The sequence below is a fragment of the Hypanus sabinus genome, chromosome 12 (genome assembly GCF_030144855.1).
Source record: "Hypanus sabinus isolate sHypSab1 chromosome 12, sHypSab1.hap1, whole genome shotgun sequence".
Lineage (NCBI taxonomy): Eukaryota > Metazoa > Chordata > Chondrichthyes > Myliobatiformes > Dasyatidae > Hypanus > Hypanus sabinus.
In genome coordinates, this window is record NC_082717.1 from 1,117,624 (window position 1) to 1,145,530 (window position 27,907).

General features: G+C 46.7%; 1 protein-coding gene across 3 annotated transcripts in view; it reads right to left on the reverse strand.

Moving 5' to 3' along the window:
* Positions 1–27,907, reverse strand: part of efhc1 (EF-hand domain (C-terminal) containing 1) — a 104,637-nt gene that overhangs the window by 45,551 nt on the left and 31,179 nt on the right. For all 3 annotated transcript variants that reach the window (XM_059985408.1, XM_059985409.1, XM_059985407.1), the window contains 3 exons: positions 25,111–25,303; positions 24,330–24,550; positions 23,837–23,977 (listed from right to left, as the gene is read on the reverse strand). In XM_059985408.1, coding sequence (XP_059841391.1) covers positions 23,837–23,977; positions 24,330–24,550; positions 25,111–25,303 — 555 coding nt within the window. The remainder of the gene's footprint in view (positions 1–23,836; positions 23,978–24,329; positions 24,551–25,110; positions 25,304–27,907) is intronic.

Here is a 27,907-nt window from a genome sequence, read left to right on the forward strand (position 1 = left end):
CCAGACCAGTCCACGTCTCTCTGTAAAGATACACCACATCCAGACCAGACCATGTCTCTCTGTAAAGCTAAACGACTCACCAGCACAGACCATATCTCTCTGTAAAGCTACACCACCCGCCAGACCTCGTTTCTCTATAAAACGACACAACGTCCAGACCAGACCACGTCTCTCTGTAAAGCTACAACACGTCCAGACCAGACAACGTCTCTCTGTAAAACTACACCACCCACCAGCCCAGACCATGTCTGTCTGTAACACTACACCACCCACCAGACCACATCTCACTGTAAAATTACACCACCCACCAGACGACATCTCTATGTAAAGCTACACCAAGTCCAGACCAGACCACGTCTCTCTGTAAAACTACACCACTTCCAGACCAGACAACGTCTCTCTGTAAAACTACACCACCCACCAGCCCAGACCATGTCTGTCTGTAACACTACACCACCCACCAGACCACATCTCACTGTAAAATTACACCACCCACCAGACCACATCTCTATGTAAAGCTACACCAAGTCCAGACCAGACAACGTCTCTCTGTAAAACTACACCACCCACCTGCCCAGACCATGTCTGTCTGTAACACTACACCACCCACCAGACCACATCTCACTGTAAAACTACACCACCCACCAGACCACATCTCTCTGTAAAACTACACCACGTCCAGACCTGACGACGTCTCTCTGTAAAATTACACCACGTCCAGCCCGGACCACATCTCTCTGTAAAACTTCACCACATCCAGACCAGACCATGTTTTTCCGTAACGCTACACCAATCACCAGCCCAGACCACATCTCTCTGGAAAGCTACACCACCCACCAGACCACGTTTCTCTGTTAAACTACACAATGTCCAGACCAGTCCACGTCTCTCTTTAAAGCTACACCACGTCCAGACCAGACCACATCTCTCTGTAAAGCTACACCACGTCCAGACCAGACCACATCTCTGTAAGACTACACCACGTCCAGACCAGACCATGTCTCTCTGTGAAACTACACCACGTCCAGACCAGACCATGTTTCTCTGTAAAGCTACACCACCTGCCAGATGACGTCTCTCTGTAAAACTTCACCACGTCCAGACCAGACCACGTCTCTCAGTAAAACTACACCACGTCCAGACCAGACCATGTTTCTCTGTAACACTACACCAATCATCAGCCCAGACCACATCTCTCTGTAAAGCTACACCACCTGCCAGACGATGTCTCTCTGTAAAACTACACCATGTCCAGACCAGACCATGTTTCTCTGTAACGCTACACCAATCACCAGCCCAGACCACATCTCTCTGTAAAGCTACACCACTCACCAGCACAGACCACATCTCTCTGTAAAGCTACACCACCCGCCAGACCACGTTTCTCTGTGAAACTACACGACGTCCAGACCAGACCATGTCCCTCTGTGAAACTACACCACGTCCAGACCAGAATACGTCTGTCTGTAAAGCTACACCACCCGCCAGACCACATTTGTCTGTAAAACTACACGACGTCCAGACCAGACCATGTTTCTCTGTAAAGCTACACCACCTGCCAGACCACGTCTGTCTGTAAAACTTCACCACTTCCAGACCAGACAATGTCTCTCTGTAAAACTACACCACCCAACAGCCCAGACCATGTCTGTCTGTAACACTACACCACCCACCAGACCACATCTCACTGTAAAACTACAGCACCCACCAGACCACATCTCTCTGTAAAGCTACACCACGTCCAGACCAGACCATGTCTCTGTAAAACTACAGCACCTTGAGAATAGACCTCGTCTCTCTGTAAAGTTACACCACGTCTAGACTAGACCACGTCTCTCTGTAAAGCTACACCACCTGCCAGACGACGTCCCTCTGTAAAACTACATCATGTCGAAACCAGACCGCATCTTTCTGGAAAACTACACCATGTCCAGACCAGACCAAATCTCTGTAAAGCTACACCACCAGCCAGACAACGTCTCTCTGTAAAACTACACCACGTCCAGACCAGACCACGTCTGTCTGTAAAATTACAGCTCGTCCAGACCAGACCACATCTCTCTGTAAAACTACAACACCCACCAGACCACATCTCTCTGTAAAACTACACCACCCACCAGACCACGTCTCTCTGTAAAACTACAATATGTCCAGACCGGACCATGTTTCTCTCTAATGCTACACCACTCACCAGCACAGACCACATCTCTCTGTAAAGCTACACCATCTGCCAGACGAGGTCTCTCTGAAAAACTACAGCCCGTCCAGACCAGTCCACGTCTCTCTGTAAAGATACACCACATCCAGACCAGACCATGTCTCTCTGTAAAGCTAAACGACTCACCAGCACAGACCATATCTCTCTGTAAAGCTACACCACCCGCCAGACCACGTTTCTCTATAAAACGACACAACGTCCAGACCAGACCACGTCTCTCTGTAAAGCTACAACACGTCCAGACCAGACAACGTCTCTCTGTAAAACTACACCACCCACCAGCCCAGACCATGTCTGTCTGTAACACTACACCACCCACCAGACCACATCTCACTGTAAAATTACACCACCCACCAGACCACATCTCTATGTAAAGCTACACCAAGTCCAGACCAGACCACGTCTCTCTGTAAAACTACACCACTTCCAGACCAGACAACGTCTCTCTGTAAAACTACACCACCCACCAGCCCAGACCATGTCTGTCTGTAACACTACACCACCCACCAGACCACATCTCACTGTAAAATTACACCACCCACCAGACCACATCTCTATGTAAAGCTACACCAAGTCCAGACCAGACAACGTCTCTCTGTAAAACTACACCACCCACCTGCCCAGACCATGTCTGTCTGTAACACTACACCACCCACCAGACCACATCTCACTGTAAAACTACACCACCCACCAGACCACATCTCTCTGTAAAACTACACCACGTCCAGACCTGACGACGTCTCTCTGTAAAATTACACCACGTCCAGCCCGGACCACATCTCTCTGTAAAACTTCACCACATCCAGACCAGACCATGTTTTTCCGTAACGCTACACCAATCACCAGCCCAGACCACATCTCTCTGGAAAGCTACACCACCCACCAGACCACGTTTCTCTGTTAAACTACACAATGTCCAGACCAGTCCACGTCTCTCTTTAAAGCTACACCACGTCCAGACCAGACCACATCTCTCTGTAAAGCTACACCACGTCCAGACCAGACAACGTCTCTCTGTAAAACTACACCACCCACCAGCCCAGACCATGTCTGTCTGTAACACTACACCACCCACCAGACCACATCTCACTGTAAAATTACACCACCCACCAGACCACATCTCTATGTAAAGCTACACCAAGTCCAGACCAGACAACGTCTCTCTGTAAAACTACACCACCCACCTGCCCAGACCATGTCTGTCTGTAACACTACACCACCCACCAGACCACATCTCACTGTAAAACTACACCACCCACCAGACCACATCTCTCTGTAAAACTACACCACGTCCAGACCTGACGACGTCTCTCTGTAAAATTACACCACGTCCAGCCCGGACCACATCTCTCTGTAAAACTTCACCACATCCAGACCAGACCATGTTTTTCCGTAACGCTACACCAATCACCAGCCCAGACCACATCTCTCTGGAAAGCTACACCACCCACCAGACCACGTTTCTCTGTTAAACTACACAATGTCCAGACCAGTCCACGTCTCTCTTTAAAGCTACACCACGTCCAGACCAGACCACATCTCTCTGTAAAGCTACACCACGTCCAGACCAGACCACATCTCTGTAAGACTACACCACGTCCAGACCAGACCATGTCTCTCTGTGAAACTACACCACGTCCAGACCAGACCATGTTTCTCTGTAAAGCTACACCACCTGCCAGATGACGTCTCTCTGTAAAACTTCACCACGTCCAGACCAGACCACGTCTCTCAGTAAAACTACACCACGTCCAGACCAGACCATGTTTCTCTGTAACACTACACCAATCATCAGCCCAGACCACATCTCTCTGTAAAGCTACACCACCTGCCAGACGATGTCTCTCTGTAAAACTACACCATGTCCAGACCAGACCATGTTTCTCTGTAACGCTACACCAATCACCAGCCCAGACCACATCTCTCTGTAAAGCTACACCACTCACCAGCACAGACCACATCTCTCTGTAAAGCTACACCACCCGCCAGACCACGTTTCTCTGTGAAACTACACGACGTCCAGACCAGACCATGTCCCTCTGTGAAACTACACCACGTCCAGACCAGAATACGTCTGTCTGTAAAGCTACACCACCCGCCAGACCACATTTGTCTGTAAAACTACACGACGTCCAGACCAGACCATGTTTCTCTGTAAAGCTACACCACCTGCCAGACCACGTCTGTCTGTAAAACTTCACCACTTCCAGACCAGACAATGTCTCTCTGTAAAACTACACCACCCAACAGCCCAGACCATGTCTGTCTGTAACACTACACCACCCACCAGACCACATCTCACTGTAAAACTACAGCACCCACCAGACCACATCTCTCTGTAAAGCTACACCACGTCCAGACCAGACCATGTCTCTGTAAAACTACAGCACCTTGAGAATAGACCTCGTCTCTCTGTAAAGTTACACCACGTCTAGACTAGACCACGTCTCTCTGTAAAGCTACACCACCTGCCAGACGACGTCCCTCTGTAAAACTACATCATGTCGAAACCAGACCGCATCTTTCTGGAAAACTACACCATGTCCAGACCAGACCAAATCTCTGTAAAGCTACACCACCAGCCAGACAACGTCTCTCTGTAAAACTACACCACGTCCAGACCAGACCACGTCTGTCTGTAAAATTACAGCTCGTCCAGACCAGACCACATCTCTCTGTAAAACTACAACACCCACCAGACCACATCTCTCTGTAAAACTACACCACCCACCAGACCACGTCTCTCTGTAAAACTACAATATGTCCAGACCAGACCGCGTCTCTCTGTAAAGTTACACCACGTCCAGACCAGACCACGTCGCTCTGTAAAACTACACGACGTCCAGACCAGACAGCGTCTCTCTGTAAAGATTCACCACCCAGCAGACCGCGTCTCTCTGTTAAGCTACACCACGTCCAGACCAGACGACAGCTCTCTGTCAAACTACACCATGTCCGGCCAAGACCACGTCTCTGTGTAAAACTACACCACCCACCAGACCATATCTCTCTGTAAAACTACACCACCCACCAGACCACGTCTCTCTGTAAAGCTACACCACCTGCCAGACCACATCTGTCTGTAAAACTTCACCACTTCCAGACCAGACAACGTCTCTCTGTAAAACTACACCACCCACCTGCCCAGACCATGTCTGTCTGTAACACTACACCACCCACCAGACAACATCTCACTGTAAAACTACACCACCCACCAGACCACATCTCTCTGTAAAACTACAGCACGTCCAGCCCAGAGAACATCTCTCTGTAAAACTACACGACATCCAGACCAGATCACGTCTCTGTAAAGCTACACCATGTCCAGCCCGGACCACATCTCTCTGGAAAGCTACACCATCCGCCAGACCACGTTTCTCTGTTAAACTACACAATGTCCAGACCAGACCACATCTCTCTGTAAAACTACACCATGTCCAGACCAGACCACATCTCTCTGTAAATCTACACCACCCGCCAGACCGCTTCTCTCTGTAAAACTGCACCACGTCCAGACCAGGCCATGTCTCTCAGTAAAACTACACCACATCCAGCCCAGACCACGTCTCTCTGTAAAACTACACCACGTCCAGACCAGACCACATCTTTCTGTAAAGCTACACCACGTCAAGACCGTGTCTCTCTGTAAAACTACACCATGTCCAGACCAGGTCACGTCTCTCAGTAAAACTACACCACGTCCAGACCAGACCACATCTTTCTGTAAAGCTACACCACGTCAAGACCGTGTCTCTCTGTAAAACTACACCATGTCCAGACCAGGTCACGTCTCTCAGTAAAACTATACCACGTCCAGACCAGGCCATGTCTCTCTGTAAAGCTACACCACGTCCAGACCAGACCATGTTTCTCTGTAAAACTACACCACGTCCAGACCAGACCATGTTTCTCTGTAAAACTACACCACGTCCAGACCAGACCACATCTCTTTGTAAAGCTACACCACGTCCAGACCGCGTCTCTCAGTAAAACTACACCACGTCCAGACCAGACCATGTCTCTCTGTAAAACTACACCACTTCAAGACTAGACCGCGTCTCTCTGAGAAGTTACACCACTTCCAGACTAGACCACGTCTCTTTGTAAAACTACACCACATCCAGACCAGACCACGTCTCTCTGTAAAACTACACCATGTCCAGACCAGACCACATCTTTCTGTAAAGCTACACCACGTCAAGACCGTGTCTCTCTGTAAAACTACACCACGTCCAGACCAGGTCACGTCTCTCAGTAAAACTACACCACGTCCAGACCAGGCCATGTCTCTCTGTAAAACTACACCACGTCCAGACCAGACCACGTCTCTCTGTAAAACTACACGACGTCCAGCCCAGACCACGTCTCTCTGTAAAACTACACCACATCCAGACCAGACCACATCTCTCTATAAAGCTACACCACCCGCCAGTCCGCATCTCTCTGTAAAACTACACCACGTCCAGACCAGGTCACGTCTCTCAGTAAAACTATACCACGTCCAGACCAGGTCACGTCTCTCAGTAAAACTACACCACGTCCAGACCAGACCATGTTTCTCTGTAAAACTACACCACGTCCAGACCAGACCATGTTTCTCTGTAAAACTACACCACGTCCAGACCAGGCCATGTCTCTGTGTAAAACTACACCACGTCCAGACCAGACCACGTCTGTCTTAAAACTACACCACGTCCAGACCAGGCCATGTCTCTCTGTAAAACTACAACATCCACCAGACCACGTCTCTCTGTAAAACTACACCACCCACCAGACCACGTCTCTTTGTAAAACTACACCACGTCCAGACCAGACCATGTCTCTCTGTAAAACTACACCACTTCAAGACTAGACCGCGTCTCTCTGAGAAGTTACACCACTTCCAGACTAGACCACGTCTCTTTGTAAAACTACACCACATCCAGACCAGACCACGTCTCTCTGTAAAACTACACCACGTTCAGACCAGACCACATCTCTGTAAAACTACAACACGTCGAGACTAGACCGCGTCTCTCTGTAAAACTACACCACGTCCAGACTAGACCATGTCTCTCTGTAAAGCTACACCACGTCCAGACCAGACCACATCTCTTTGTAAACTACACCACGCCCAGACCAGACCACGTCTCTCTGTAAAACTACACCACGTTCAGACCAGACCACATCTCTGTAAAACTACAACACGTCGAGACTAGACCGCGTCTCTCTGTAAAACTACACCACGTCCAGACTAGACCATGTCTCTCTGTAAAGCTACACCACGTCCAGACCAGACCACATCTCTTTGTAAACTACACCACGCCCAGACCAGACCACGTCTCTCTGTAAAGCTACACCATTTCCAGACCAGACCACGTCTCTTTGTAAACTACACCACGCCCAGACCAGACCACAGCTCTCTGTAAAGCTACACCACCTGACAGACGACGTCTCTCTGTAAAACATCACCACGTCCAGACCGGACCATGTTTCTCTCTAATGCTACACCACTCACCAGCACAGACCACATCTCTCTGTAAAGCTACACCACCTGATAGACGAGGTCTCTCTGTAAAACTACAGCACGTCCAGACCAGTCCACGTCTCTCTGTAAAGATACACCACATCCAGACCAGACCATGTCTCTCTGTAAAGCTAAACGACTCACCAGCACAGACCATATCTCTCTGTAAAGCTACACCACCCGCCAGACCACGTTTCTCTATAAAACGACACAACGTCCAGACCAGACCACGTCTCTCTGTAAAGCTATAACACGTCCAGACTAGACCATGTTTCTCTGTAAAACTACACCACGTCCACACCAGACCAAGTCTCTCTGTAAAACTACACCACGTCCAGACCAGGCCACATCTCTCAGTAAAACTACACCATGTCCAGACCAGACAACATCTGTCTGTAAAGCTACACCACCAGCTAGACCACGTTTCTCTGTAAAACTACACGACGTCCAGACCAGACCATGTTTCTCTGTAAAACTACATCACGTCCAGACCAGACCATGTCTCTCTGTGAAACTACACCACGTCCAGACCAGACCATGTCTCTCTGTAAAGCTACACCACTCACCAGCACAGACCACATCTCTCTGTAAAGCTACAGCACCTGACAGACGACGTCTCTCTGTAAAACATCACCACGTCCAGACCAGACCATGTTTCTCTCTAATGCTACACCAATCACCAGCCCAGACCACATCTCTCTGTAAAGCTACACCACCTGCCAGACGAGGTCTCTCTGTAAAACTACAGCACGTCCAGACCAGTCCACGTCTCTCTGTAAAGATACACCACATCCAGAACAGACCATTCTCTCTGTAAAGCTAAACGACTCACCAGCACAGACCATATCTCTCTGTAAAGCTACACCACCCGCCAGACCACGTTTCTCTATAAAACGACACAACGTCCAGACCAGATCACGTCTCTCTGTAAAGCTACAACACGTCCAGACTAGACCATGTTTCTCTGTAAAACTACACCACGTCCAGACCAGACCATGTCTCTCTATAAAGCTACAACACGTCCAGACTGGACCATGTTTCTCTGTAAAACTACACCACGTCCAGACCAGACCATGTCTGTCTGTAAGGCTACAACACGTCGAGACCAGACGACGTCTCTCAGTAAAACTACAAAACATCCAGACTAGACCATCTCTCTATGTAAAGCTATACCACACGCCAGACCAGACCACATCTCTGTAAAACTACATCACGTCCAGACCAGACCATGTCTTTCTGTGAAACTACACCACGTCCAGACCAGACCATGTTTCTCTGTAAAGCTACACCACTCACCAGCACAGACCACATCTCTCTGGATAGCTACACCACCCGCCAGACCACGTTTCTCTGTAAAACAACACAACATCCAGACCAGACCACGTCTCTCTGTAAAGCTACACCACGTCCAGACCAGACCAGATCTCTGTAAAACTACACCACATCCAGGCCAGACCATGTTTCTCTGTAAAACTACACCATGTCCAGGCCAGACCATGTCTTTCTGTGAAACTACATCACGTCCAGACCAGACCATGTTTCTTTGTAATGCTACACCACTCACCAGCACAGACCACATCTCTCTGTAAAGCTACACCACCTGCCAGACGAGGTCTCTCTGTAAAACTACAGCACGTCCAGACCAGTCCACGTCTCTCTGTAAAGATACACCACATCCAGACCAGACCATGTCTCTCTGTAAAGCTAAACGACTCACCAGCACAGACCATATCTCTCTGTAAAGCTACACCACCCGCCAGACCACGTTTCTCTATAAAACGACACAACGTCCAGACCAGACCACGTCTCTCTGTAAAGCTACAACACGTCCAGACTAGACCATGTTTCTCTGTAAAACTACACCACGTCCACACGAGACCAAGTCTCTCTGTAAAACTACACCACGTCCAGACCAGGCCACATCTCTCAGTAAAACTACACCATGTCCAGACCAGACAACATCTGTCTGTAAAGCTACACCACCCGCTAGACCACGTTTCTCTGTAAAACTACACCACGTCCAGACCAGACCACGTTTCTCTGTAAAACTACACCACGTCCAGACTAGACCATCTCTCTATGTAAAGCTATACCACCCGCCAGACCAGACCACATCTCTGTAAAACTACACCACGTCCAGACCAGACCATGTTTCTCTGTAGAGCTACAACACATCCAGACCAGCACAGACCACATCTCTCTGTAAAGCTACACCACCTGACAGACGACGTCTCTCTGTAAAACATCACCACGTCCAGACCGGACCATGTTTCTTTGTAAAGCTACCCCACTCACCAGCACAGACCACATCTCTCTGTAAAGCTACACCACCTGACAGACGACGTCTCTCTGTAAAACATCACCACGTCCAGACCGGACCATGTTTCTCTCTAATGCTACACCACTCACCAGCACAGACCACATCTCTCTGTAAAGCTACACCATCTGCCAGACGAGGTCTCTCTGTAAAACTACAGCCCGTCCAGACCAGTCCACGTCTCTCTGTAAAGATACACCACATCCAGACCAGACCATGTCTCTCTGTAAAGCTAAACGACTCACCAGCACAGACCATATCTCTCTGTAAAGCTACACCACCCGCCAGACCACGTTTCTCTATAAAACGACACAACGTCCAGACCAGACCACGTCTCTCTGTAAAGCTACAACACGTCCAGACCAGACAACGTCTCTCTGTAAAACTACACCACCCACCAGCCCAGACCATGTCTGTCTGTAACACTACACCACCCACCAGACCACATCTCACTGTAAAATTACACCACCCACCAGACGACATCTCTATGTAAAGCTACACCAAGTCCAGACCAGACCACGTCTCTCTGTAAAACTACACCACTTCCAGACCAGACAACGTCTCTCTGTAAAACTACACCACCCACCAGCCCAGACCATGTCTGTCTGTAACACTACACCACCCACCAGACCACATCTCACTGTAAAATTACACCACCCACCAGACCACATCTCTATGTAAAGCTACACCAAGTCCAGACCAGACAACGTCTCTCTGTAAACCTACACCACCCACCTGCCCAGACCATGTCTGTCTGTAACACTACACCACCCACCAGACCACATCTCACTGTAAAACTACACCACCCACCAGACCACATCTCTCTGTAAAACTACAGCACGTCCAGCCCAGAGAACATCTGTCTGTAAAACTACACCACGTCCAGACCTGACGACGTCTCTCTGTAAAATTACACCACGTCCAGCCCGGACCACATCTCTCTGTAAAACTTCACCACATCCAGACCAGACCATGTTTTTCCGTAACGCTACACCAATCACCAGCCCAGACCACATCTCTCTGGAAAGCTACACCACCCACCAGACCACGTTTCTCTGTTAAACTACACAATGTCCAGACCAGTCCACGTCTCTCTGTAAAGCTACACCACGTCCAGACCAGACCACATCTCTCTGTAAAGCTACACCACGTCCAGACCAGACCACATCTCTGTAAGACTACACCACGTCCAGACCAGACCATGTCTCTCTGTGAAACTACACCACGTCCAGACCAGACCATGTTTCTCTGTAAAGCTACACCACCTGCCAGATGACGTCTCTCTGTAAAACTTCACCACGTCCAGACCAGACCACGTCTCTCAGTAAAACTACACCACGTCCAGACCAGACCATGTTTCTCTGTAACACTACACCAATCATCAGCCCAGACCACATCTCTCTGTAAAGCTACACCACCTGCCAGACGATGTCTCTCTGTAAAACTACACCATGTCCAGACCAGACCATGTTTCTCTGTAACGCTACACCAATCACCAGCCCAGACCACATCTCTCTGTAAAGCTACACCACTCACCAGCACAGACCACATCTCTCTGTAAAGCTACACCACCCGCCAGACCACGTTTCTCTGTGAAACTACACGACGTCCAGACCAGACCATGTCCCTCTGTGAAACTACACCACGTCCAGACCAGAATACGTCTGTCTGTAAAGCTACACCACCCGCCAGACCACATTTGTCTGTAAAACTACACGACGTCCAGACCAGACCATGTTTCTCTGTAAAGCTACACCACCTGCCAGACCACGTCTGTCTGTAAAACTTCACCACTTCCAGACCAGACAATGTCTCTCTGTAAAACTACACCACCCAACAGCCCAGACCATGTCTGTCTGTAACACTACACCACCCACCAGACCACATCTCACTGTAAAACTACAGCACCCACCAGACCACATCTCTCTGTAAAGCTACACCACGTCCAGACCAGACCATGTCTCTGTAAAACTACAGCACCTTGAGAATAGACCTCGTCTCTCTGTAAAGTTACACCACGTCTAGACTAGACCACGTCTCTCTGTAAAGCTACACCACCTGCCAGACGACGTCCCTCTGTAAAACTACATCATGTCGAAACCAGACCGCATCTTTCTGGAAAACTACACCATGTCCAGACCAGACCAAATCTCTGTAAAGCTACACCACCAGCCAGACAACGTCTCTCTGTAAAACTACACCACGTCCAGACCAGACCACGTCTGTCTGTAAAATTACAGCTCGTCCAGACCAGACCACATCTCTCTGTAAAACTACAACACCCACCAGACCACATCTCTCTGTAAAACTACACCACCCACCAGACCACGTCTCTCTGTAAAACTACAATACGTCCAGACCAGACCGCGTCTCTCTGTAAAGTTACACCACGTCCAGACCAGACCACGTCGCTCTGTAAAACTACACGACGTCCAGACCAGACAGCGTCTCTCTGTAAAGATTCACCACCCAGCAGACCGCGTCTCTCTGTTAAGCTACACCACGTCCAGACCAGACGACAGCTCTCTGTCAAACTACACCATGTCCGGCCAAGACCACGTCTCTGTGTAAAACTACACCACCCACCAGACCATATCTCTCTGTAAAACTACACCACCCACCAGACCACGTCTCTCTGTAAAGCTACACCACCTGCCAGACCACATCTGTCTGTAAAACTTCACCACTTCCAGACCAGACAACGTCTCTCTGTAAAACTACACCACCCACCTGCCCAGACCATGTCTGTCTGTAACACTACACCACCCACCAGACAACATCTCACTGTAAAACTACACCACCCACCAGACCACATCTCTCTGTAAAACTACAGCACGTCCAGCCCAGAGAACATCTCTCTGTAAAACTACACGACATCCAGACCAGATCACGTCTCTGTAAAGCTACACCATGTCCAGCCCGGACCACATCTCTCTGGAAAGCTACACCATCCGCCAGACCACGTTTCTCTGTTAAACTACACAATGTCCAGACCAGACCACATCTCTCTGTAAAACTACACCATGTCCAGACCAGACCACATCTCTCTGTAAATCTACACCACCCGCCAGACCGCTTCTCTCTGTAAAACTGCACCACGTCCAGACCAGGCCATGTCTCTCAGTAAAACTACACCACATCCAGCCCAGACCACGTCTCTCTGTAAAACTACACCACGTCCAGACCAGACCACATCTTTCTGTAAAGCTACACCACGTCAAGACCGTGTCTCTCTGTAAAACTACACCATGTCCAGACCAGGTCACGTCTCTCAGTAAAACTATACCACGTCCAGACCAGGCCATGTCTCTCTGTAAAGCTACACCACGTCCAGACCAGACCATGTTTCTCTGTAAAACTACACCACGTCCAGACCAGACCATGTTTCTCTGTAAAACTACACCACGTCCAGACCAGACCACATCTCTTTGTAAAGCTACACCACGTCCAGACCGCGTCTCTCAGTAAAACTACACCACGTCCAGACCAGGCCATGTCTCTCTGTAAAACTACAACATCCACCAGACCACGTCTCTCTGTAAAACTACACCACCCACCAGACCACGTCTCTTTGTAAAACTACACCACGTCCAGACCAGACCATGTCTCTCTGTAAAACTACACCACGTCCAGACCAGACCATGTCTCTCTGTAAAACTACACCACTTCAAGACTAGACCGCGTCTCTCTGAGAAGTTACACCACTTCCAGACTAGACCACGTCTCTTTGTAAAACTACACCACATCCAGACCAGACCACGTCTCTCTGTAAAACTACACCACGTTCAGACCAGACCACATCTCTCTGTAAAACTGCACCATGTCTAGCCCAGACCACATCTGTCTGTAAAACTACACCACGTCCAGACCAGACCACATCTCTGTAAAACTACAACACGTCGAGACTAGACCGCGTCTCTCTGTAAAACTACACCACGTCCAGACTAGACCATGTCTCTCTGTAAAGCTACACCACGTCCAGACCAGACCACATCTCTTTGTAAACTACACCACGCCCAGACCAGACCCACGTCTCTCTGTAAAGCTACACCATTTCCAGACCAGACCACGTCTCTTTGTAAACTACACCACGCCCAGACCAGACCACATCTCTCTGTAAAGCTACACCACCTGACAGACGACATCTCTCTGTAAAACATCACCACGTCCAGACCGGACCATGTTTCTCTCTAATGCTACACCACTCACCAGCACAGACCACATCTCTCTGTAAAGCTACACCACCTGATAGACGAGGTCTCTCTGTAAAACTACAGCACGTCCAGACCAGTCCACGTCTCTCTGTAAAGATACACCACATCCAGACCAGACCATGTCTCTCTGTAAAGCTAAACGACTCACCAGCACAGACCATATCTCTCTGTAAAGCTACACCACCCGCCAGACCACGTTTCTCTATAAAACGACACAACGTCCAGACCAGACCACGTCTCTCTGTAAAGCTACAACACGTCCAGACTAGACCATGTTTCTCTGTAAAACTACACCACGTCCACACCAGACCAAGTCTCTCTGTAAAACGACACTACCTGCCAGACCACATCTCTCTGTAAAACTACACCACCCACCAGCCCACACCACGTCTGTCTGTAAAACTATGCCACCTCCCTCACTTCCCAAGGTAGCCTGGGGTATATCTCATCCGGACTCAGCAACATAACTTAGTTAATGCTTTTCAAAAGCTCCAGCATATCCTCTTCATTAGTGTCTATATGCTCAAGCATTTCAGTCCATTGTAAGTCATCCCCACAATTGCTAAGGTCATTTTGACTAGTGAATACTGAAGCAAGGCATTCATTATGTACCTCCGCTATTTCCTCCGTTTCCATACACAGTTTTCCACTACCACTCTTGATTGGTCCTATTCTCTCACATCTTATCCACTTGCTCTTCACATACTTATAGAATGCCTTGAGGTTTTCCTTAATCCTGTCCGCCAATGCTTTCTCATGGCCCCTTCTGGCTCTCCTAATTTCATTCTTAAGCTCCTTCCTGCTGGCCTTATAGTCTTCTAGATTCCTATGATTGCCTGGTTTTTTGAACCTCTCATAAGCTCTTCTTTTCTTCTTAACTAGATTTACAACAGACTTTGTGCACCACGGATCTTGCACCCTACCATCCTTTCCATGTCTCATTGGAATGTACCTACTGAGAACTAATGCAGACAAGTGTGAGGTTTTGCACTTCGGTAGGACTAATCAGGGTAGGTCTTATACAGAGAATGGTACGGCCCCCAGGAATGTGGTACAACAGAAGGATCTGGGAACATATCGAAAATTCATTGAAAGTGGTGTCACAGATAGATGGGGTCATAAAGAAAGTTTTTGGACATTGGCTTTCATGAATCAATGTATTGAGTACAGGAGATGGGATATCATATTGAAGTTATATTGGTGATGCTTAATTTGGAGTACGGTGTGCAGTTTTGATCACCAACTTAAAGGAAAGACATGAATAAGGTTGAAAAAGTGCAGAGAATATTTACAAGGATGTAGCCAGGTCTAAAGCACCCAAGTTATATGAAAGACCAATTAGGTTAGGACTTTATTTCTTCGAATGTAGAAGATTGAGAGGAGATTTGATAGAGGTATACAAGATTATGAGGGGTATAGAAGGCATGAATGCAAATAGGCCTTTTCCTCTGAGGTTGGGTGGGACCACAAACAGAGGTCATGAGATAAGAGTGATAGGTGAAAGGTTTAAGGGGAAGAGTCTCTATAGGTTGAAATGGCAAACATAAAAGGACCCTAATGACAGTTGTATAGAGGCCTCCAAATAGCAGCCAGGATGCAGATTATAAATTACAGCAGGAGATAGAAAAGGCATGTCAGAAGGGCAATGTCATGATGGTCGTTGGGGATTTTAACATGAAAGTGGATTGGGAAAACCAGGCCAGTACTGGACCTCAAGAGAGAGAATTTATAGAATGTCTAAGGGATGACTTTTTAGAACAGCTTGTCATTGAGCCCACCAGGGAATCAGCTGTGCTGGACTGGGTGTTGTGCAATGATCCGGGGGTGATAAGATCTTAAGGTTAAGGAACCCTTAGGGAACAGTGACCACAACATGATTAAGTTCACTTTGAAATTTGAGAGGGAAAAAATAAAATCCAATGTGTCGTATTTCAGTGGAATAAAGGAAATTACAATGGCATGAGAGGGGAACTGACCAAGGTTCTCTGGAAAGGGACACTAGCAGGAAGGACAGCAGAGCAGAAATGGCTGCACTTCCTGCGAAAAATGAGGGAAATACAAGACAGATATATTCCAAATAAGAAGAAATTTTTGAATGTAAGAAGGACACTACAGTGGCTCACAAGTGAAATCAGAGCCAAAGTAAAAGCAAAAGAGAGGGTATACAAGGAAGACAAAGCTACTGGGAAGATAGAGGATTGGGAAGTTTTTAAAAACTTGCAGAAGGAAACTAAGAAGATCATTAGGAAGGCAAAGATGAATTATGAAAGAAAGCTGGTGACTAATATCAAAGAAGATACTAAAAGCTTTTATAAGTATATAAAGGATAAAAGAGTTGAGGGTAGATATAGGACCAATAGAAAATGACACTGGAGATATTGTAATGAGAGATGCACAGCTGGCAGAGGAACTGAATGTGTATTTTTCATCTCTCTTCACAGTGGAAGATATCTGTAGTAGACCAGACATTCAAGAGTGCCAGGGAAGAGAAGCAGGTGCAGTGAAAATTACGACTGTGAAGGTGCTCAAGAAGCTTAATGGTCTGAGGGTGGATAAATCTCCTGGACCTGATGGAATGCATTCTTGGGTTCTGAAGGAAGTAACTGGAGAGATTGTGGAGGCATTAACAATGATCTTTCAAGAATCAAAGGATTCTGGCATTGTACCGGATGACTGGAAAATTGCAAATGTTACTTCGCTATTTAAGAAGGGTGGGAGGCAGCAGAAAGGAAACTATAGACATGCTAGCCTGACATCAGTGGTTGGGAAGTTGTTGGAATCGATTGTTAGGGATGAAATTACGGAGTACTTGGAGGCACATGACAAGGTAGGCCAAAGCCAGCATGGTTTCCTGAAAGGAAAGTCCTATCTGATTAACCTACTGCAATTTTTTGAAGAAATTACAAGCAGGGTAGACAAAGGAGATGCAGTTGACGTGGGGTACTTGGAAGGCCTTAGATAAGGTGCCGCACATGAGGCTATTTAGCAAGATGGAGCCTGTTGAATTACAGGAAAGTTACCAGTATGGGTGGAGCACTGGCTGATCAGCAGAAAATAGAGAGTGGGAATAAAGGGATCCTATTCTGGCTGGCTGCCGGTTACCAGTGGAGTTCCACAGAGGTCGGTGTTGGGACTGCTGCTTTTTACCATGTATGTCAATGACTTGGACTATGGTATTAATGGATTTGTGGCTAAATTTGCTGATGATTCAAAGATAGGTGGAGGAGCAGGTAGAGTTGAGGACACAGAGAGCCTGCACAGAGACTCAGATAGTTTAAGAGAATGGGCAAAGAAGTGACAAATGAAATACAATGTTGTAAAGTGTATGGCCATGCACTTTGGTGGAAGAAATAAATGTGCAGACTATTTACACAATGCTGGTGGAACACAGCAGGCCAGGCAGCATCTATAGGAGAAGCACTGTCGACCTTTCGGGCCCAGATCCTTCGTCAGGACTAACTGAAAGGAAAGATAGTAAGAGATTTGAAAGTAGTAGGGGGTGGGGGAAATGCGAAATGATAGAAGACCGGAGGGGGTGGGATGAAGCTGAGAGCTGGAAAGGTGATTGGCGAAAGTGATACAGAGCTGGAGAAGGGAAAGGATCATGGGACGGGAGGCCTTGGGAGAAAGAAAGTGGGGGGGAAACACCAGAGGGAGATAGAGAACAGGCAAACAACTAAATATGTCAGGGATGGGATAAGAAGGGGAGGAGGGGCATTAACGGAAGTTAGAGAAGTCAATGTTCATGCCATCAGGTTGGAGCCTACCCAGCTGGTATATAAGGTGTTGTTCCTCCAACCTGAGTGTGGCTTCATCTTGACAGTAGAGGAGGCCATGTCTATCCATGACATATTTAGTTATTTGCCTGTTCTCCATATCCCTCTGGTGCTTCCCCCCACCTTTCTTTCTCCCGAGGCCTCCCATCCCACGATCCTTTCCCTTCTCCAGCTCTGTACCACTTACGCCAATCACCTTTCCAGCTCTTAGCTTCATCCTACCCCCTCTGGTCTTCTCCTATCATTTTGCATTTCCCCCTCCCCCCACTACTTTCAAATCTCTTACTATCTTTCTTCTTGGTTAGTCCTGACGAAGGGTCTCGGCCCGAAACGTCAACAGTGCTTCTCCTATAGATGCTGCCTGCCCTGCTGTGTTCCACCAGCATTTTGTGTGTGTGTTGCTTGAATTTCCAGCATCTGCAGATTTCCTCGTGTTTGCAGACTATTTAGATGGGGAGAGAATTCAAAATGCAGAGATGCAAAGGGCTTTGGGAGTCCTTGTGCAAGATACACTAAAGGTTAACCTCCAGGTTGAGTCGGTGATGAAGACAGCAAATGCAATGTTGGCATTCATTTCTAGAGGTATTGAATATAAGAGCAGGGATTTGATGTTGAGGCTCTATAAGGCACTCATGAGACCACACTTGGGAGTATTGTGTGCAGTTTTGGCTCCTTATTTTAGAAAGGATATACTGACATTGGAGTGGGTTCAGAGAAGATTCATAAGAATCATTCCAGGAATGAAAGGATTACCATATGAGGAACATCTGGCAGCTCTTGGGCTGCATTCCCTGGAGTTCAGGAGAATGATGGAGGATCTCATAGAAACATTCCGAGTGTTAAAAGGCTTGATAAGATTAGATATGGCAAAGTTATTTTCCATGGTAGGGGAGTCTAGGACAAGAAGGGCACGACTTCAGGATTGAAGGATGTCCATTTAGAACAGAGATGTGGAGAAATTACTTTAGTCAGAGGATGGTTAATCTGTAGAATTTGTTGTCATGAGCAGTTGAGGAGGCCAAGTCACTGGGTGCATTTAAAGCAGAGATAGATAGATTCTTGATTACCCAGGGCATCAAGGGGTATGGGGAGAAGGCAGGGGAGTGGGGATGACTGGAAGAGTTAGATCCATAAGGCCATAAGATATAGGAGCAGATGTAGGCCATTTGGCCCATTGAGTATATTTCACCATTCAATCATGGGCTGATCCAATTCTTCCAGTCATGATTGAATGCCGGTGCAGACTTGATGGGCTGAATGGCTTACTTCTGCTCCTCTATTTTATGGTCTAAAGGGAATATGTGGGGAAACTTCACTCAGAGGGTATCGTGAGTGTGGAATGATCTGCCAGCTCAAGTGTGCATGTGAGCTCTATTTCAACTTTTAAGCAAAGTTTGGATCGGTACATGGATGATGGGGGTAGAGGGCTGTGACCCTGGTGCTGGTCAATGGGAGGAGGCAGCTTAAATGTTTTCAGCATGGACTAGATAGGCTGAAGGGCCTGTTTCTGTGCTGTACTTTTGTATGACTATAACGAGATGAGCAGAACTAATGAAAGTTGTAAATTCAGCCAGCTCTATCACGGGCACCAGCCTCCCCAGCATTGAGGACATCTTCAAAGGGTGGCCCATTACCCTGGACATGCCCTCTTCTCATTGCAACCATCAAAGAAGAAACAGCCCCTTCCTTTTTGTCATCAGGCTGAAGGGAGAGTGAATTACAACCATGTACTTAGTTGCATATAATTTTTTTAAATTAGTTTTTTAATGCATTTTCTACATCGCTACAGATAGGAAAAAAAACCCCAAATGAAAATGAAGAAAATTAATACACTGCAAAAATAAACATACAATAATAATATAATACAAAAAAGATAATTGAGAAAGCACCCAAATTGAAGACATGTAAAATTAGTATCCTCCACAAGACCTGCAACAAAAAAAAAACTCCAGACCAACCACAGCACAATACAGAGAATATAAATCAGGACATTCAAACCCCCAAAACTGTAAATACACTTAAAAACACCAAAAAAAAAGAGCTGAAAGCAAAGGACCAAAAAAAAACCTTAGTTAAGTGGAAGGTTATGAAAGTACTCAATAAAAGGTCCCCAGACCTTATGGAACTTTATATCCAAATTAAGAACTGAATAATGAATTTTTTCAAGGTCTAAGCAGGACATAATATCATTAAGCTATTGAGCATGCATGGGTGGGGCAACATCTCTCCATCTAAGGAGGATTAAACATCTAGCCAGGAGAGAAACAAAAGATAACTTTGAGAAGCAAAAGAAAGGCTAACTTTGAGGAGATACGAAGGGATTTAGAGAGAGTGGATTGGGTCATGTTGTTTTATGGGAAGGACGTAATAGAGAAATGGAGGTCATTTAAGGGTGAAATTGTGAGGGGACAGAATCTTTATGTTCCTGTTAGGTTGAAAGGAAAGGTTAAAGGTTTGAAAGCACCATGGTTTTCAAGGGATATTAGAAACTTGGTTCGGAAAAAGAGGGATGTCCACAATAGATATAGGCAGCATGGAGTAAAGGAATTGCTTGAGGAGTATAAAGAATGTAAAAGGAATCTTAAGAAAGAGATTAGAAAAGCTAAAAGATACGAGGTTGGTTTGGCAAATAAGGTGAAAGTAAATCCAAAAGGTTTCTGCAGTTATATTAAAAGCAAGAGGATAGTGAGGGATAAAATTGGTCCCTTAGAGAATCAGGGTAGTCAGCTATGTGTGGAGCCGAAGGAGATGGGAGAGATTTTGAATGATTTCTTCTCTTCGGTATTCACTGAGGAGAAGGATATTAAATTGTGTAAGGTGTGGGAAACAAGTAAGGAAGTTATGGAACCTATGACAATTAAAGAGGTGGAAGTACTGGTGCTTTTAAGAAATTTAAAAGTGGATAAATCTCCTGATCCTAACAGGATATTCCCCAGGACCTTGAGGGAAGTTTGTGTAGAGATAGCAGGAGCTCTGACGGAGATCTTTCAGATGTCATTAGAAATGGGGATTGTGCCGGAGGATTGGCGTATTGCTCATGTGGTTCCATTGTTTAAAAAGGGTTCTAGAAGTAAGCCTAGCAATTATAGACCTGTCAGTTTGACATCAGTGGTGGGTAAATTAATGGAAAGTATTCTTAGAGATAGTATTTATAATTATCTGGATAGACAGGATCTGATTAGGAGTAGCCAGCATGGATTTGTGCGTGGAAGGTCATGTTTGACAAACCTTATTGAATTTTTTGAAGAAGTTACGAGGAATGTTGACGAGGGTAAGGCAGTGGATGTAGTCTATATGGATTTCAGCAAGGCCTTTGACAAAGTTCCACATGGAAGGTTAGTTAAGAAGGTTCAGTCGTTAGGTATTAATGCTGGAGTAATAAAATGGATTCAACAGTGGCTAGATGGGAGATGCCAGAGAGTAGTGGTGGATAATTGTTTATCAGGATGGAGGCCGCTGACTAGCGGGGTGCCTCAGGGATCTGTTTTGGGCCCAATGTTGTTTGTAATATACATAAATGATCTGGATGATGGGCTGGTAAATTGGATTAGTAAGTATGCCGATGATACTAAGGTAGGAGGTGTTGTGGATAATGAGCTGGGTTTTCAAAGCTTGCAGGGAGATTTATGCCGGTTAGAAGAATGGGCTGAACATTGGCAGATGGAGTTTAATGCTGAGAAGTGTGAGGTTCTACATTTTGGCAGGAATAATCCAAATAGAACATACAGGGTAAATGGTAGGGCATTGAGGAATGCAGTGGAACAGAGAGATCTAGGAATAACAGTGCATAGTTCCCTGAAGGTGGAGTCTCATGTAGATAGGGTGGTAAAGAAGGCTTTTGGGACGCTGGCCTTTATAAATCAAAGCATTGAGTACAGCAGTTGGATGTAATGTTAAAATTGTACAAGGCATTGGTAAAGCCAAATTTGGAATATTGTGTACAGTTCAGGTCACCGAATTATAGGAAAGATATCAATAAATTAGAGAGAGTGCAGAGACGATTTACTAGGATGTTACCTGGGTTTCAGCACTTAAGTTACAGAGAAAGGTTGAACAAGTTAGGTCTCTATTCATTGGAGCGTAGAAGGTTGAGGGGGGATTTGATCGAGGTATTTAAAATTTTGAGAGGGATAGATAGAGTTGACGTGAATAGGCTGTTTCCATAGAGAGTAGGGGAGATTCAAACGAGAGGACATGATTTGAGAGTTAGGGGGCAGAAGTTTAAGGGAAACACGAGGGGGTATTTCTTTACTCAGAGAGTGATAGCTGTGTGGAATGAGCTTCCTGTAGAAGTAGTAGAGGCCAGTTCAGTTGTGTCATTTAAGGTAAAATTGGATAGGTATATGGACAGGAAAGGAGTGGAGGGTTATGGGCTGAGTACGGGTAGGCGGGACTAGGTGAGATTAAGAGCTCGGCACGGACTAGGAAGGCCGAGATGGCCTGTTTCCGTGCTGTGATTGTTATATGGTTATATGGTTATATTCGACACTTAGTTGAACTCAAACGTAAATCTGTCTCACCCAAAAAACCAAACAAAGCAATTAAAGGGTTAGGTTCTAAGTGATGATTCAGAATATAAGATAAAGTTATGAAGACATCTTTCCAAAATTTCTCCAAGCTAGGACAGAACCAATACATATGAATAAGAGAGGCCTCACCCCTTTTGCATTTATCACAAAGAGGACTAATATTAGGGTAAAATCGAGATAATTTAGATTTAGACATATGGGCTCTATGAACAATCTTAATCTGTAAAAGGCAATAGCGAGCACAAAGAGAGGTTGAATTAACCGATTTGAGAATCGAGTCCCAAGTCTCATCAGATAAAGAGATATTTAAATCATGCTCCCAAGCCATTCTAATTTTACCCACAGGGGCACGACATATAATTTTTATTGCACTTTGCATTGTACTGCAGCCATATATGTTGGTGATATTAAACATGATTCTGATTCTGATTTTGGATCCACCTCTCACTGTTGTCCATCAGGTACAGGACGATTCCAGTGTAACCTCCCCACTCCTACGGTGTCTGCTGAGGTCCATGAAAACAATAAGCTTCTACCCCACTTCACTGCATTACAATGTTAATCTTTCATGGAGTGTCTCCACAGATCCTGCTCATTCTGCTGGGTTCCTCCTGCAGTTTGTGTCCACATCTGCTGTCTACCTGTCCTCAGGGCAGTTCCTCACCTCTCAAACCACTGTAACATGCTATAAGGTTTCATTGCTAATGTTGTGGCCTCTCTGTTATGTTTCACTGCTAATGTAATGTGCACTTTTATTTTGTTTCTTTACCAACCTTATAGTCAAATGAAGAATTATAAAGCTCAATCGTTTATTTGCATATTGTGTACTGTTTGTTATTTCGTGGTACTGATTTGTAATGGGAAATATCATGCAGCATCCACCCAAATGAGATTTCTCAGGTTTAGCTGAGCCAAAGGCTGTCTTTCCCTAGAATGAGCCACTAGCCGAGCCCAAGGGTCACACCACCATCCAGTCCAGTGACAACTCACTGGAGTAGATGACCATAAGACCATTGGACATAGGAGCAGAATCAGGCCATTTGGTCCATCAGACTACTCAGCCACTCCATCGTCTCAACTCCATTCTTTGTTCCTCAGATTCAGCTTCAGCACTGGGGTGAACTTCTCAGTGACTATCCCACCAAATATTGACATGTACCACAGACGGCATGAGACCTTCAACTTCCAAATCCTCACCCATCCCACAGAAACACACCACTGCTGTCCCACAATCCCACATCCCACAGATGGCCTTATCCCAACCCCACATAGTTACCATTTTGGCTTCGTAGCGGAGGACAATCTTGTCCTTCTCCAGCAGTTTGATGAGATCTCTCTTAGGCACCTTGGGGATCAGTGATAGGCAGTTCTGCACCGAATCCTCCAGCGAACCAAACCCATTGTAGGGAGGAATCCACTGAGGGTAACAGAAAACCAGAGCTTACATGCCACTTCCTCTGTTTCTACCCTGCCAACACCACTCCCCACCCACCCTCATCCCCTCTCTACACACCTCCATCTCCCTCACTCACCCTCACCTTCCATCCTGTCACCGATGTGTCTACATCACTGCCCACTCACTCTGATCCCCACTCTCCACACACCCCCTCCCTTCATAACCCTCTTCCCAAACCCTCCCCCACATGCTCCAAACCTGCCCCAGTACTTCTCTCCCCTCTCATTCTGCCACACTCTCCCCTATCTGCTTCTTCCATTCCCCCCACTTCCTCACCTGCCCCCTTCCCCCATGTCCCCTCCCCTATGGAGACCTTGTCTTCGGAGGTAGGTGGTTGCTTGGTCACATCGACAGGGTGAAGGTCAACTCCACGCACGTTCTGCTGATAATATTCCCTGGTGAACTCGTCACAGTCGTAGATGAAGAATTGGCGCCCAAGGATAGTGACAGGCTGACCGACCACAAAATCCCTGGGACCGAACCACTCCTTCACCTCCTCCTCTGCCAATTCCATCGAAATGGAGGGGAAGCTGCCTTCAGGGGAGAGGATCACCACGTCAAGGGTGAGGATAGCCCGAGATAGGGAACAAGAGGTTGTGGGGAGGATGGCCATGTCATGGGACTCATACAGAATGTGACTGTCCCTTAGTGAGAGACAGTGTGTGAGAGACCTGTCTCCAGTACAGGTCAGATTGTGGGAGACCATCCCCAGTGAGGGTCAGTGTGTGTGTGGGACCATCCCCCAGTGAGGGTCAGTGTGTGTGTGTGGGGACCATCCCTCTGTGAGGGGTCAGTGTGTGTCTGTAGGTCCGTTCCCCAGTGAGGGGTCAGTGTGGGTCTGTAGGTCCGTTCCCCAGTGAGGGGTCGGTGTGTGTATGTGGGTCTGTTCTGCAGTGAGGGTCAATTTTTGTGTGGGAATGTCTCCCAGAGAAGGGATGTGTGCGTGTGTGTGTGTGTGGGACTGTCCCACACTAGGATGTCTGTGTGTGGTTCCCATCCCTTGATGTGGGTCAGCGAGTGTAGTTAGCTTGGGAGTAGTTATATTCTGTGGGCCGGTCGATGTTGAGTGTATGTGTGCCTGGAAAGCTCCTCACCGTGGGACTGTTGCAGTGTCTTGGGCAATCGCTTCCTTCCCACCAGCATGGGAAAGGGTTCTCGGCCATCATTCTTCTCATAAACCTCCCGAATCTCCACGGTCCCATCAGCAAGGAAGTAATGGATGACATAATGGTGGCATTCCCCAGGTGTGTTCTCTTGGTCATCCCAGTAAGCAAAATAACGCAGCACCTGTCATGGGAGGTTCACAGAAGCAAATGTTCACTTAAGTACATATACGTTACCATATACAACCCTGAGATGCATTTTCCTGCAGGCATTCACTGTAACTACAAATCAGCAATTGAATCAATGAAAGAGTCCACCCAAAATGCAAACACAAATTTGCAGAAGAAAACAAAGTGTGCAAATATAAAAATAGAAAAAGAACAATAATAAATATGGAGAACATGAGATGAAGAACCCTTGAAAGTGGACCCATGGTTTGTGGAAACAGCTTAGTGATGGAATGGGGTGAGTGAGGGTAATCAGGAGCCTGATGACTGAGGGGTAATAACTGTTCCTGAACATGGTGGTGTGAGTCCTGAGGCTCCTGTATCTTTTTCCTGATGGCAGAGGTGAGAAGGGAGCATGTCCTGGGTGGTCGGGTTTCCTGATAATAGATCTTGCTTTCCTACGACTGCCTTTCATATGCCTGTGCTCAATGGTTAGGAGGGCTTGACTATGATATTCTGGGCCATATCCACTACTTTTCTGTTCAAGGGCATTGGTGTTTCCATACCAGGCCATAATACAACCAGTCTATGTACTCACCACACATCCAAAAGAAGTTTGTCACAGTTTTAGATGACACGTTGATCTTCACAAACTTCTAAGTGGAGGTGCTGTCATGCTTTCTTTGTAATTGCTTATGCGTCATCCCTGGGAAGATCCTCTGAAATGATTACACTGAGGAATTTAAAGCAACTGACCCTCTCCACCTCTGATCCCACAATGGGCAATCAAGAATCAGCTCTTTAGTCTTGCTGACATTAAATGTTGTTGTGGTCTTTCCCTTTCCTGATCTATCTCCGGCTTAACATCCCCACTCTACCCCCCAGTCCTCTTTTGGGTTCCCATCATGATCTGAAACAAGAGAAAATCTGCAGATGCTGGAAATCCAAGCAGCACACACAGTTGATGTTTCAGCCCAAAATGTTAACTGTACTTTTGTCCATAGATGCTGAGTGGTCTGATGAGTTCCTCCAGCATTTTGTGTGTGTTACATTTAGATCTGCCTTTCTGTCCACATCACAGTCGACCAACCATCCTGCCTCTGAGACCACCACTCAGTCTGTCGATCAATCCATCATCTGGTCCATCTCCTGTTGAGTGTCTGGGTCTACATTCTTGTCTTCTTCCCAATCTATCTCCTGGTGTATCTTCTGGTCCCACCTGGTGAATCCCCCGATCTGTCTGCTGTGCTATCTCCCAATCCGTCTCCTGGTGAATCTCCTGGTCCATCTGCTAATGAATCTTCCCCTCTGCCTCCCTGTGAGTCCCCCAGATCAGTTTCCATGGTGTCTCCAGTCCGCTTCCTGGTCCTCCTCCCAGTGTATCACCCAGTGTGCCTATTGATCTGATTCTTTGTGGATTTCCTGATCGGTCTCCCAGTGTATCACCTGGCCTGTCACCCGGTTTGTCTTCTCATCTGTCTCCCAGTGTATCACCCGACCTGTCACCCGGTGTGTCTACTGGTCAGATTCTAGGTGGGTTTCCCAGTCTGTCTCCTGGTCAGTCTCCCAGTCCGGAGTGTCTCCCGATCTGCTGTGTCTCTTGGTCGGTCTCCCAGTCTGCCTATCAGTCCATCTCCCAGTGTATCTCCTGGTCTGTCCCTCGGTCCGCCTCCTGGTCCATCTCCCAGTAAGCCTCCTAGTCTCCTGATTACCTGCACTGCCCCCATATCCCTGCAGCTGACTGATGCACACAGCATGGAATATTCCCATTCCCATTGGAGTGAAGGGCAAAGTTCTCAGGATATGTAAACTCTGGCTGCCAACGGATACTGAGGCCCTGGTCAGATAAAAGGAGGCAGGGTTCAGGAATCCCTTGAGTACAAGGAAGATTAGCTTTATTTGTCACATGAAAATCAAAAAGTACAGTGAAATATGTTGTTTACATTAAACATCAACACAATGTGCTGTGGGCAGCCTGGAAGACTGGAAAATTGTAAATGATGGTAGGTTTACTAGAGAGGGTCCAGTGGATTTAAACTAGATATGAGGGGGGAGGGGAACCAGAGTGTAGGAACAGATGTATGGGAGAAAGAAGAAAAAGACAGTAAAGTTCTTTGTACTGTTAGAAATAAAGAGGAAGAGTTGGAGAATTTCTTAAATGCATTTATTTTAATGCTAGGAGCATTGTAAGAAAGGTGGATGAGCTTAGAGCATGGATTAATACCTGGAAATATGATGTTGTAGCTATTAGTGAAACATGGTTGCAGAAGGGGTGTGATTGGTAACTAAATATTCCTGGATTTTGTTGCTTCAGGTGTGATAGAATCGGAGGGACAAGAGGGGGAGGTGTTGCGTTGCTTGTCAGAGAAAATATTACAGCGGTGCTCTGGCAGTATAGATTAGAGGGCTTGTCTAGGGAGCCTATTTGGGTGGAATTGAGGAATGGGAAATAAGTAGTAACACTTATAGGGGTATATTATAGACCACCTAATGGGGAGTGAGAATCGGAGGAGCAAATTTGCAAGGAGATGGCAGATATTTGTAGTAAGCACAGGGTTGTGATTGTGAGAGATTTTAATTTTCCACACATAGACTGGGAAGCCCATACTGTAAAAGGGAT